Raw genomic sequence first — 12,856 nt, forward strand, 5'->3', positions numbered from 1 at the left:
GGGCGCATTCAACCTAATAATAATATCCCTGTACTAGTAGGAGTAGGAAGAAATCTGTTTTATTTCTCCTTCAGTGAATAAAAGAACAAGATATCAAGACATTTTTGTGATTTTAGGACTTAAGTCCCATTTAGGAACAAACCAGTTTCATTAAAAAACACAAACCAAAGTACAAAAGCTGTCAGAATGCACAGAAAATTGAGGTAGCCAACCTGGTACTGGTACTAATAGTAATACTGAGGGTACATTTGCCATAACATTTTCAAAAAAAAAAGAAAAAGAAGTTTCATTCACCATCTAGATTCTAGAATATATACGTTTCACATGATCATTGGTCGTGGCAAGCTGGAAAATAATAAATGGAGGGTATGGAATCCGGAGCCGTGGGGGGGGCAAAAACGAAAAAAAAAACCCTGAAAATGAATAACCGGGGGGGCAGGAAGGGAAGGGTTATTCGATACCCTACAGTAGTCTAGTAGAGTTCATCAAATTTGAACAAACATCAATAATAATATGAAATGACAATTTTCCCAAATGCTCCGAAATATAAGCCCAATCTATATCTTCCTGAACACATTCGTAACGCATGATTGTATATCTGTAACATTTGATCGTATATATATATACATTATATATTATTGACCCTCATGACAACAGGCTCTACTCTATAGCAAAGCACTCGATTAGTCAGCAAGTGGTTCTGGGTTCGGACCCATGATCTATCTTGATTTTATTTTTTTAACTTAAAATTTGTTGTTTACCATCCATTCCACTCAGTCTATCTTTGATATTTCTTTTAACTACTTAATATTTGGAATTTTCGATCCAGGCTGGGGTGAGGTCTAGGGTTTTGGGCTAGAGTTAAGGAAGGTTTAGTGGCTTGGGGTTAGCATTCAGGTGTGGACTAGGGATCGGGCGAAGTATGATTCCTTTATCCACACCCTTACTCTAACTCTAAGCCTGAAATTCTCACCCCAACCCTACCCCAAACCATAAACTCACCCCAGGCCTAACCCTTAGCCCAAACGCTAAATCCATTCCACTGTTAGGGAAGATCTCTAGAAATCTAGATCTAGATAGTTAGGACTAGGGTAAGCGAACACCAATAAGCGAACACCACCCTGCGCACTAAAAGAAGGGACGTTGGGAATCGGGTGTAGTAAAAAAAATAGTTTTCATTGAAATTATAATTTGAAGAAGAGGACTAAGCTTTCTTGTAAAAAAAAAGTAAGCTAGATCTAGATTATAGATGATCTAGAATCTAGATAGGACAGGTTAATTGCAGTTTTCTAGGTGGGGATCACTTACAATAGTCCTCCCTCTGGATCTAGATACTAGATCTCGATCTAAATCTAAACCTTTCCATTTTTATATAGTGTAAAGCGCATAGAGCCTGCTGTTGAGCGGGGATATGCGCTATACAAATGCTATCTATTATTATTATTACTTGTCACTTACCGCAATTTTCTGGTAAAAATGGTTGTAACTTGACTGCTTGACAGATCTCTTTGTCCCAGCCTCCAAGGTAGAAGTAGATGTAGAATCTAGAGGAATATGTACTGGATCTCGATTCTCACTCTTATATGGGACATCACTTTGCCAAGCCCATGTTCCGGCAACTAGATTTATAAATAGATTGAAGTTTGACGCGTGTCAAAGGTTGGGATGTGGCTGACGATTCGGGATGTGTCCGCGGGTTGACGAAATGGAAATGCGCGTCTCCTATATGCAACAACGAAGCGCTGAACCCCTACACCACACACGCCAGCAGGAACAGACAAAATACGACGGGCTCTGAATGAAAAAGCAGAGGTCGTTGAACTCATGGTTGTCCAATCCCTATTTAATTAAAGTTTCAGTAAGTTTTACAGCACTTGCAACACAAATAAGTCACATAAGTGCCGTAGATTAGAGGTGTTACTATAGATTTTTTCGATTTTATAGATTTTACTGATTTGAAAGGCCTTTGGTCCATACATCCACATATACGACTTGGCAAATACATAATTTTGAGCAGCACATCAGGTAATTTACCTAAATTGGGCACGCATACATACATGCATACACATACATACTACATACTTATGTGAGGCAGTGTGGTGAAATCGGGCGCTCGTCAAAATAATAAAAGTGAGAAAACTGGCATTTTCCACAGGTTGGTGAATTTTTATCAAAGTTTTTTTTTTTGGCTCAACACTTATCATGCCCATTAACACTTTGCCATCACATGTCGCCGATCGGCGATGTTTACCACACCGTGTCTTTGGATTTTCTCATTTGCCTTTGCTGGCAAGGGTTTTCACTGTATGATGAGCCTTGTGATAGTAAAGTATTAAAGAACATACTTCTGTGTGGATTTTATGGATAAAGGTTGATTACAGCCGAAAAAAATGTAAATTTTCAGTTTTCCCGGACTCTCAAGCTAAAGAAATAACTCATCTTTGACAGCCATTTTCTCATTAATTTTACATCTGAAACCAGGCGATCCCCCATCTCCTTCATTCGCAAATATCTTGACTTCTTTTCAAGATAAACTGATAATTTTTTAAACCCAAAGCAAGACAAATGAACACACTTTATGATGATACCAATCACTCTACATGCCCAAAAATAGACGAGAGCCTGATGCCACCGAGTCGTGACACATATGTTACTAGATAGCAACATACAAAGAAAGCTCAAGTACCCACCTTTGTTTGTATCTGGGTCGGGAGAAGGTTCGTCTTTGATATCTGTCAAACGAGGCATCACTGACATTTGTGGGAGGGGAGGGGAGCTGGCCGACTCTGTGAAGTCGTAGCTGGGAAACTTGGAGTCTTTGCCTCCTATACTGCCGTGCAAGATCTTGCTGTCCGTGTCTGTCTGGCTGTTGTGTTCATCGGCGTCTCTTTGTTCAGTTTCCTCCTCCTTCACAGGACAAGCTGTGTGATAGTAGAAAGATTTGTGTGAGAAACAAGAAGCACATCGACATGATAACATTCATTTAGCCATTTTAGTAAGTAAGAGTTTTATAATACTTGCAACACAAACAGGTTATAAGTATTGGAGATTAGAGGTTGAACTAGAGAGTTACATACAAAGAAAAGGAGAGATAAGAACGATTACGATACATGTTTTGATAAGAAAGAAGGAGCAAACCGCACCAGAGCACCCGCCAACCAATAACGAAACCAGAGGGGGCATACTGACAGATGCCCAAATAAAAATGCACATTCACAGACACACTAACAGGCATACCGGATACACAGAAACACACATGTGCACACACACAAATCAATACATAGACTCACATACACACAGATAACATGCACACATGTGTGCTATGTATCTATCTATAAACGTATGCATAAATGCAAACACATCACTACATACATAACAATAAACACACGCCCGCACACACACACACACACACACACACACACACACACACACACACACACACACACATTCTCAAAAGTTAAAATGTCAACACACACACAAAACATAGACACACACACACACACACACAAAACACTGACACAGAGGCACATAAAGACCCACCAGTCTCCGATGCAGTGTCTTCCCCTTTGGCCAGCTGTGAGGACAGGCTGAACATCCACTCCATCACGCTTGACCTGTGGGCAAACACACACAGGAAATACAAGATCTATCTAGATCAAAGGTCAGGCAAACCGAAGAAGATACACAGAAGAGTAAATAACTAGACCAAGAGTAAAAAGAAAATGTTTCTTTTATGTAGGTGTTGATACGCTCCCATCAACACAGTTTTGATGATTTATGAGACATCCCCATTCACCTGTCTATTAACTCAAAGCCCAGAAGGTAGACACCCCCACTCACTAATATCAAAGCCCGAAAGGAAAAACACCTCACTGACCTGTCCACTAGTTCTAAGCCTTGCAGGTAAAACTCCCCCACTCACCTGTCCACTAGTTCAAAGCCTTGCAGGTAAAACTCCCCCACTCACCTGTCCACTAGTTAAAAGCCTTGCAGGTAAAACACCCCACTCACCTGTCCACTATTTCAAAGCCAGGCAGGTAAAACTCCCCCACTCACCTGTCCACTATTTCAAAGCCTTGCAGGTAAAACACCCCACTCACCTGTCCACTATTTCAAAGCCAGGCAGGTAAAACTCCCCCACTCACCTGTCCACTATTTCAAAGCCTTGCAGGTAAAACACCCCACTCACCTGTCCACTATTTCAAAGCCTGGCAGATAAAACTCCCCCACTCACCTGTCCACTATTTCAAAGCCTGGCAGGTAAGCTGCCATCATCTCCATGACATCCTCCAGGTCGAAGCAGTCCTCCACCTCCCCCTGACCAATCAGCTCCATGATCCCAAGCAAGTATGACAGAACAATTTCATCGATGTTGCTGAAACATACAAAAGCAGATTTTTAAAAAATTTTAAGAACGTTTGCTTATTTGTACGTTCAAGTTTGTTTAGGAACAGCTAAAAGAACTAAGACAGCATCAGATTTAAAACAGCATTTACGCCAATCATTTCAAACTTTTGGTGCGAAAAAGGGATTTTTGTAAAATAATAAAAACAATGGTTATATAGCGCCATATCTCTATAATTTATAATGTAGCACATAAAATAAACACCTTATTGAACCTCCCAGTGAGTGTCGTTCCAAGAAAGTTGACAGCTCCTTGTGCACCCTCGCCTCCATCCTGATGGGGCTTCTGCAACTCACAGTCAGACTCGGTCTGTCCACCGCAGTTCAGTTACTTAGAATTAGAAAGTAATTTCTCCTCTCTGGAAAAAAAAAAGAAAAATGCGTGTGTGAAAAAATAAACATGATAATAACATTAACACTTACAGTACCGCAGGGTCATAATATAGATCTAGATAATTAGATATCTAGTGAAAAACTCTTGAGTACCGCATCCATATCATGACATTTAGAAGCCAACATAATAATTAGGGTACGTTACAAAAAAATTCATGAAACAAAAGTCATTGAGTGAATTACATGAAATTTTCAAGATATATTCAGAAATAAATGTATACTTTATAGAAAAACTTCTTTTGCGACAGATCTAGATCTAGAATCTATCTAGAATCTAGACATCATGATAAAACTCCCATCCATTTTCTGTTTGGAGAGGGTGGACACGCCCACCTGAATTTTCAGATCTAGATTCTAGATCTATATAAGTATATATATATATATATAGCGATCTGGGAACGCTGAAGCCACGGTAGAACAATGTTTAAAAAAAAAAAAAAAATTTTTTTTTTACTTGCACGCGTCTCATGTTCACGTTTTATACTTCTTTCCTATAGTATTTTGCATGCTGAACACGAATGGCCTTCATTTTTGCCGCAAATCAATAGTTATTGAGTTATTGATGTTTGAAAATAGTTTAAATTTAACTATACATGGGGGGTAAAAAGAACTATTGGGGGGTTTCAGGCTGCATTTCACAACGATTTGATGTTTTGGCAATTAGGATTGATATAGAATCTAGAATCTACTTGAAAACAATTGATTTGCAAGGGTTTTAGTTTTAGGTGGCCATACGTCACGTATATACGTGTGTTCTACAGCAAAAATTATGGCAGTAGCCTTCAAATCAATGCATCTAGAATCTAGATCTATATCTAAGATCTAGATTCTCTAGATATCTAGATCTAGATCTATGATTCAGTATGATGACAAATTATTTTATGAATCACTTCACTAGACTTGAAAACAAGTAAAATAAAGACGAAGTATCACAAAACCAACAAGCCCTCGAGGCATGCATGGTATTAGGTCATTCAAAGGGTGATTTCGCACAACAAATATTCAACATAAGACCAACATCAAATAATGTTTTTTTTCTCTGCTTTCTGATTTGCCATAGGCCTACCAAAAAATCGTAAAAGTCGCTTGGTAGATTTTGTGGCTTTATTGGCTAGCCTACATCCCTCACTCAAAAAGTCCACTCAATTTCTCTCCCTTCCTTTTTATGCAAGTTCTCCAATTTGTAAAACCAGATTTGGTTTCCAGTTTCCAGAATCAAAATTCCCTACGTGAAGTCATGTTCACGAAACGAAATTGAATAGATCTACTAGAGACTAGAGACTAGAGATCTCGATGGGCCTAAAAAAACAGAACCCTACCTTCCAGATCTAGGGTCAGCGATGCGAACTGTATTTCAAAGTGAAGTGATAATTTTATCCCCTCTGGGTGTTGGCAACGTGCAGGTTTGAAGTTGCCATGACGGGCATCTGTCCTTGTCAACAGAGGTCCAGATTCTCTAGATCTTGATTTGATCCACCCCTACCCCGACCCCAAGACAAACAAAGTGACTTCTCGTACACACGGTCTGCTACAGCTGCTGCGCTACTGACCCGAGGATAACATGATGATGACAATTGGCCACTGATCCAACTCGTGTGACTTGAGTTTCGTTCTACCCAGACTCTCTGTTCGAGAAGGATGACGGCTCTTTTGTTCTGTTGTCATCTTTGTGTAGAGTAGGCCTAGATTCTAGATCCATAGAGAGAGTGGACTTGAGTTTGACTCTGAATACTTACTGTTGTTAAGTTGTAGATCTAGATCTAGAGATGGCCTGCTAGATTAGATCTAACTTGTTTGGCATTCATTTGTTAAAGTCTGCCATAAAATTATAACACACACTGCCCAACAATATGGCATTTGTTCCTGTAACAGTTTCACGGCCTCAAGTTTTACCACCTCTGTTTACGTCTCGTAGATTGTATGTCCACATATTCCTCCTGTTGATAATTGTGCTAATTTTAGTGGTTGTAAGATTTATGTCTCACGTTCGTTTGACTTTCGTACATTACCACATGGAGAGTGATACAGATGCTGAACTCGTGACCTTACCCAAGTCTTTTGCTCGGGAGAAGGGAGCGTTTTGTCTGGATGGTTCCCCGCCTGCGTACTACTACAGACCAAGTAAGCGTTCTCGACTCATCTGTCGACAGACTGTTCGCAGCCATGGAATGACAGACATTTTATTTACTGACACAGATGCCCTGCACATTGTGTCCAAGGCTCAAGACAATCTGACTATATTTTTTTAGCTTGACACTTGACAAATTGAGTGTAGATTTCTAGGCCTATTTAAAAATTGTTTACTGAATCCCATTTTCTGAAAACTATGGCACATCATCAAGATTTAGCAATGTCTTTCTAGATGATTTTAATTGGACCTGTCTTAGGGAGTCCCTTATTCTAAATGTCTAAACCATTTTAGTATAATGGCATCCTAGGTCTTTCAGGACTCGCGCATATGAGCTCCCAGTTAACTGGAATAGATTTGCACCGCACTGTTCGCCAAAGCATTCGTTCAGTGTCTAAAAGGGCGAAGGGAGAGTTCCCTTTGGTTCAAATGGTTAAAGTTGATTGGTCAAAGTTTTTGTGAGCGGAGTGACCTTCAGCGCATGTCTGCTAAATTGATCATTAAAAAAAAATTCATTTCTCTATCTATCATGTGCTTGCATGGGTACACTCACACTAAACTATGCTGCTGTAGAGGAGTTCTGTTGGCAGGAAAGAGGTCAACCAAAGGAAAATGTTTGGTCAGGTTATTTTTGTAATTATTCACACTTTTTTCTCTGCTTTCATGTCAAATGATAAATGATTTGTGTGTTAAACTTGTTGAAGTAAAATGACATTAAGTTGATTGTAAGTTTAATTCCATGTCAATTTTCAGTCGATGTTTCTATTCATGGATTGATTGCAAGAACTAAATAATTTTTTCAGCAAGCCTCACAATAAAATACTCTTGTTCTGTCATTTTGTTCAGGTCCTATCATTTCCTCCAACCTGTGGATCATTTACCTGCCAGGAGGCGGCTGGTGTGTGTCTGAGGAAGACTGTTTTCAAAGGTATGTATAACTATATAACTAATACCTACTGTTTGAGTTTGCCAATTCATAACAAAACTTTTTTGTTTTCTCTTTTTTTTTTTTTCGGAGGGGGGGAGGTTGGAGAATGATAATTTCCTTCCTTAAATTTGATGTGTCTCTCAGATGTATTCTTATATGCTCATAGTATAGTTGATCCTATTCAAAAACTATTTTTCTGTAAAGTGTAAAAATCTAAAGTTTCAGCTATCCTTCCTGTCTTTTGTTTCTCTTCTCTGTGCTTCTTTCACTCAAATTCCATTCTTTTTTTTCTGTTTTTAAGAAGGCAATTTTAATTTTATATTAATGGATTTAAAGAAAAGTTGCTTTGCATGAGAATGAATGTGGCATCTTATTTTCAGTCTTTTCTTCATTCCCAAAGCAAAGTTGGTTCCAGTGTTTTTTTTCCTTTCCCCAGGAGTTTAACCTCTCTAGGTTCAAGTCATGTGGCTCCGACTTCGCTGTCGATGGACGGGTTTTTATCCAAAAACTGCAACAACAACCCAGACTTTTGTTGGTGGAATGTCCTGATCTTCCATTACTGCGACGGAGGCTCTTTTCTAGGTACTCGACATAGGCTCATATTTTTGCCGTGTCACCTCAGTGTATGGTCACTAATATAGTATAATTAGGAAAAGATGAATGTAGTTCTTAGGACAATTGAATTGACAGAAAGGCTTTCTCTACTTTTGCCGGCTGTAGTTTTTCTGCATTGAGTTTTGTGGGAGTTTGTAATTCAGCCAACAAAACAGACAGGAAGGAATGCTTTTGTATTGCTTTATGTAACAGGAAAGTAGGTGAAATTTGGATTTGCTTTATATTTTAATTTTTGGGGGACTTTTTTGTTGTTGCTAGTTTGCTGCTCTAATACAAAGGAGTTTGCTCTTTTGTTTTCTTTCAATGGCTTTTTCAGTCAGGCAATGTCGACTTACTACCACTCCCCAGGCAATCAGTCGCACAATGTTGACTTCAAGTCTCGCAGCCTGTACATGAGAGGTGGTCGGATCTTTGAGGCACTGATTGAGTACCTTATGAGCACGACGGGGCTCAAAGATGCTGAGCAGATAATCTTGTCTGGCACTTCAGGTATGCTGAATTCGTCATTGGGGTTTTGTAGTCAATATATATGGCCGCTCTGATGAATTAAAAAAAAGAACTTTAAGGATTCGATTCCTTTATGTGTGTGTTTGGAGGGTGCCTCTTGTATGTAGGTCCTACTACTTCTTTTTCCCTCCGTGGTTTTTATTTATCTGTCTTTTTTCTTCCCTGCACTTTATACCTCTCATTTTGTCGATGTGGTTCCCTTTACTCAAACTCAGTCACTTTTAAGTTATTGATAAAGTTTTTAAAACGTAATGGATTTGGTTTCTTTATATGGATGTGTGGGAGCACTATACAGCCAGTGTTGAACAAATTTCTGTGGTAACAAACGTGTTGAGAAAATTTACCCTGTTTTGTAAAAGTATAATATTAACAGTTTGGTACTTGGTCATGGTGATTCCCTTTGTATTTTTTTTATCTATGTCCAGTACTGGCAGTACTGGGTTGTGATAATATTACCCCTTTTATGTTTACAACATTTTCTTTGTATTTTCCGTGCTTTATTGTTGTAGTAGCATATTAATTATATTTTATTTGTCTTGGTTTTTAGTTTGAGTACTTACAGTTTCATGACACGTGCTACACAAATTGGTCATGTAAGTGCTGAAGATTAAAGGTGTTATTATAGGGTAATAATCATAATAATCAAAAAAAAAAAAGATGAAGAGTTAAGGGTGGTAGATGTTAGATAAGAAAAAAAAAGAGTAAACTGCACAAGAGCACCACCCGCCAACCACTCATTTATTTCTCTCCCTCTACCCCCATGTGTGTTTAGCTGGCGGCATTGGTGCGCTGATCCACACTGACCTCCTGCGGAGTCGCCTGCCCCCCTCGGTGAAGACGCTGCATGTTCTGGTGGACGGGGCCATGTTTGTGGACGTGCCGGACGTGGATGGGCAGCGCTCCATGGCCAAGATGCTCAGCTCCTTCTATCACCTGCACTCGGTCAAAGGTCAGAGTTCGTCTCATTGGGGGAAAAAATTGTCTTGATAGATATATATTTAGAGTATTTAAGGCCAGTCCATCTGACTTTTGTACATTCGAACACACACTTAGTAAAACACGCTCTGAGTGGACAGATTTTCAGGTCCAAATTTTTTTTCTTTTAAACATTGTTCTTTGAATTTAAAACATATATAGCAAAATTCACCCATATCAAAAATATTTGTGTGTCCTGCCCAATTTCGCTTTGTGCATGCTAGACTATATATTTGTGGTAAACTGCCTCAGTTAGACAAGTTCATGGTGTTGTTTTCCCAGGGCTAGTGGTAGGGGGAGATGGGACAGGGGAGTGTTTCAAGTTTTTGTCATTTGGAAATATGTCAGCAGCAGTCATTGATTTGTCTCCCCTCCCTGTTCCTGTTCTTTTTGTTTTTCTGCTCCTTGTGTCTGTCTCTCCCCTCTCTCTCCCTATTCTCTCTGTTTCTTCTTTCTGTCTCTCCCCCCCCCCTACTGTCCCTATTCTCTCAATTGCTTTGACTCTTCTTTCTCTCTCTCTTCTCCATCCCTGTTCTTTCTTTTTTCTGTCTCTCCTCACTGCCCCTGTTCTCTCTTGTCTCTCCTCACTGCCCCTGTTCTTTCTCATCTCTCTGTCTCTTCTCTCGATCTCTCCGCCTCATCCCCTAACATATCGTCATGTATTCCATCACTCTCAGATGCCACCAGCATCCAAGAATGTACGAGGACTATGAAGAAGGAAGACACATGGCGCTGTTTGTTGCCGCAAGTCTACCAGTCGTTCGTCTTCACGCCCGCGTTCTTCATCCAGTCCATCTATGACACCTGGCAGCGGACGAACGTCCTCAAGGTACAAATAAAATAATGATGATATTAAAAATGATGATAAAGATTACCTGTTGGGGCCTTTTGTGATCTTGAGGTATGGTGTTTGCCTTTCAGTCAAAATATTCCGGGATCGAATCGTGCCAAGGACGATAAAGTTTTCTCCTCCAAATTGTCTTCCTTTCCTGTTGTCAGTCGTGTTCTGTCATCTGCCCCTCTGCCTGAGGTCCTGAGGTCCTGAGCAAGTTGCGCCTATATATCTCACATTCATATCAACTTCAGAATCAAATTCCATATCCCTACCCAGGCAGTCCTCGTCATTTCCAGCATCTAATTCAGAAAGATCTTCAAAATAATCAACAATGTCCTGTAAAGTAAACACTGTTTTCTGTGTGCTATTTGTCCCAGACAGGCCAGGTTGGGGATAGGGTCTCGCTTACCGGTGTACCGGTTGCTAGGTGTATGGGCTATTTTACACATCACTGGTGTACCAGTGACTAGGGTTCAAAATGCTAAAGTTTCATGCGTACTGGTGCTCTCAACGTAAAACAATCCTTTCAAACACAGGTACCCTGCTTCGCCGTCACCTGCCCCGAAGCACACTTGGACGAGGTCTACAAAGCGCGGGACGCGGTACAATCCATGGCCCAGCAGATCATGACGTCGAGGAAGAACGGCGTGTTCCTCACGGTTTGCCCCGCCCACACCATCCTGATCCGGCCGTACTTCTACAAGAAGGAGGTGGGCAACCCCACCATACAAAAGTCTCTGTCCTCGTGGCTGCAGCACAGCGAAGTACAGACGCACGTGGACGTGAATCTCCCACTGGAGGCCGCCGTTGAGATGTGTCAGACCGCGTGATTTTGTACAATATACAACAACAGGGGGTAAAACTAGTAAAAGTAAAGTATAGCCATCCCCCCACCCCACACCCCCGTCACACATAGTTGCCAACCAGTACGTTAAAAACATATTTCTTACATCGTTGAGGGTCTGAGAACACGGATGTCTGATTTTATGATGGAAAGTACGTGTTCTCTGTTTTCTATCAAATGTTTTTAAAAATTTAAGAACTTTCCAGGCTGGATTTGTGAATAATTATACATGAGAACTAAGCCCATAAGTCTATTTCAGCCGTGTCCGTTACCATAGTTACCTATGGAGCATGAATTTGAATGCAGAATATTGTGTGTGAAGGGTTGTAGGAGGGGAGTGGCATTACTTGGCCAGTGCTCACCGTATTGACCGGCCTTGTGGGAAGTATCTGTGTGTGTTTTTGTTTTTGAAAAGTTGGCAGCTATGCAGAATGGATGGTAAAAGTGAAATGCAACACCCCCTCCCCCACCCCCCATCCCATGTCTTTGCACATTGTAATGATCTCTCTTCACTGTTTCTTGTTCTTGGAAGACAATGTAGCTACAATCCTGCTCTTGTAAGACAAAGCTGCAAACCCTCTGTGACTCCCACGGTGACACTGGTTATTGTGTGCATGGTCAAGCAGTTCAGAATGGGGAGGCTATACTTTACTTTTGCCCCCACCCCCCCCACCCCCCACCCCCCAAATGATGAAGTCTGTTCAGAAAAAGGTAGATACTGGGCATGTCCAATCATGACGTTGTCCTTCTGTGTCGCGAAATCCGCGATCTCCATACCCGATCTCCATCCCCGATGCGTCATTTGCTCAGTTGGTAAGATGCTGGACTTACAGCATGGTTGACCCAGGTTCAATTTCCCAGAAAGATGTTCTTGAACTTTGGTGACTTGGAGATGTTCCAAGCCTCTTCACCCTCCTGGCTCTCTGTCTCATCGGACTTGGATGTTGAATTTTAAAGTCCCACAACATGAACAACGTTTGTATGGTATTGTGGTGAAATCAGGCGCTCGTCAAAATAAAGAAATCAAACAAAACCAACAGTTTTTTCGGTGGTTGGGCATTTTTTATGGGGGTTTTTTGTGGCTCAACACCTGTTACATCCATGTAAAAACAAATCAGTCCCTTTCAGCTTCTTCAATAACAAATATCTCAACATCTATTCAAGTAAGATGGGGGGGGGGGAGTTTTCATTCAAAAGCAAGACAAATGAACAAGCTTTAAGGTGATT

General features: G+C 40.6%; 2 protein-coding genes across 4 annotated transcripts in view; one reads left to right on the forward strand and one right to left on the reverse strand.

Annotated features, from left to right (window-relative positions):
* Positions 1 to 5,967, reverse strand: part of LOC101849972 (CUE domain-containing protein 2) — a 17,948-nt gene extending 11,981 nt beyond the window's left edge. Inside the window, exons 1-6 of one of the 3 annotated variants that reach the window (XM_005111082.3) lie at positions 5,864 to 5,967; positions 4,610 to 4,763; positions 4,235 to 4,375; positions 3,541 to 3,614; positions 2,691 to 2,921; positions 1,459 to 1,619 (exon numbers count right to left, since the gene is read on the reverse strand). In XM_005111082.3, the coding sequence (XP_005111139.1) occupies positions 1,459 to 1,619; positions 2,691 to 2,921; positions 3,541 to 3,614; positions 4,235 to 4,375; positions 4,610 to 4,677 (675 nt within the window). In that variant the 5' untranslated portion in view covers positions 4,678 to 4,763; positions 5,864 to 5,967. Of the gene's footprint in view, positions 1 to 1,458; positions 1,620 to 2,690; positions 2,922 to 3,540; positions 3,615 to 4,011; positions 4,056 to 4,234; positions 4,376 to 4,609; positions 4,764 to 5,863 lie in introns of those variants that run through there. The other 2 variants (XM_005111081.3, XM_035973102.1) reach the window with 2 other exon arrangements.
* Positions 5,968 to 6,070: 103 nt separating this feature from the next.
* Positions 6,071 to 12,856, forward strand: LOC101850375 (pectin acetylesterase 5). Its single transcript, XM_005111083.3, has 7 exons — positions 6,071 to 6,918; positions 7,772 to 7,853; positions 8,290 to 8,435; positions 8,817 to 8,957; positions 9,748 to 9,924; positions 10,628 to 10,779; positions 11,322 to 12,856. Exons 1-7 carry the CDS (start codon positions 6,648 to 6,650, stop codon positions 11,613 to 11,615), a joined length of 1,263 nt encoding a protein of 420 aa, XP_005111140.1. The 5' UTR covers positions 6,071 to 6,647; the 3' UTR covers positions 11,616 to 12,856.

Source organism: Aplysia californica, unplaced genomic scaffold (genome assembly GCF_000002075.1).
Source record: "Aplysia californica isolate F4 #8 unplaced genomic scaffold, AplCal3.0 scaffold01001, whole genome shotgun sequence".
Taxonomy (NCBI): Eukaryota; Metazoa; Mollusca; class Gastropoda; order Aplysiida; family Aplysiidae; genus Aplysia; species Aplysia californica.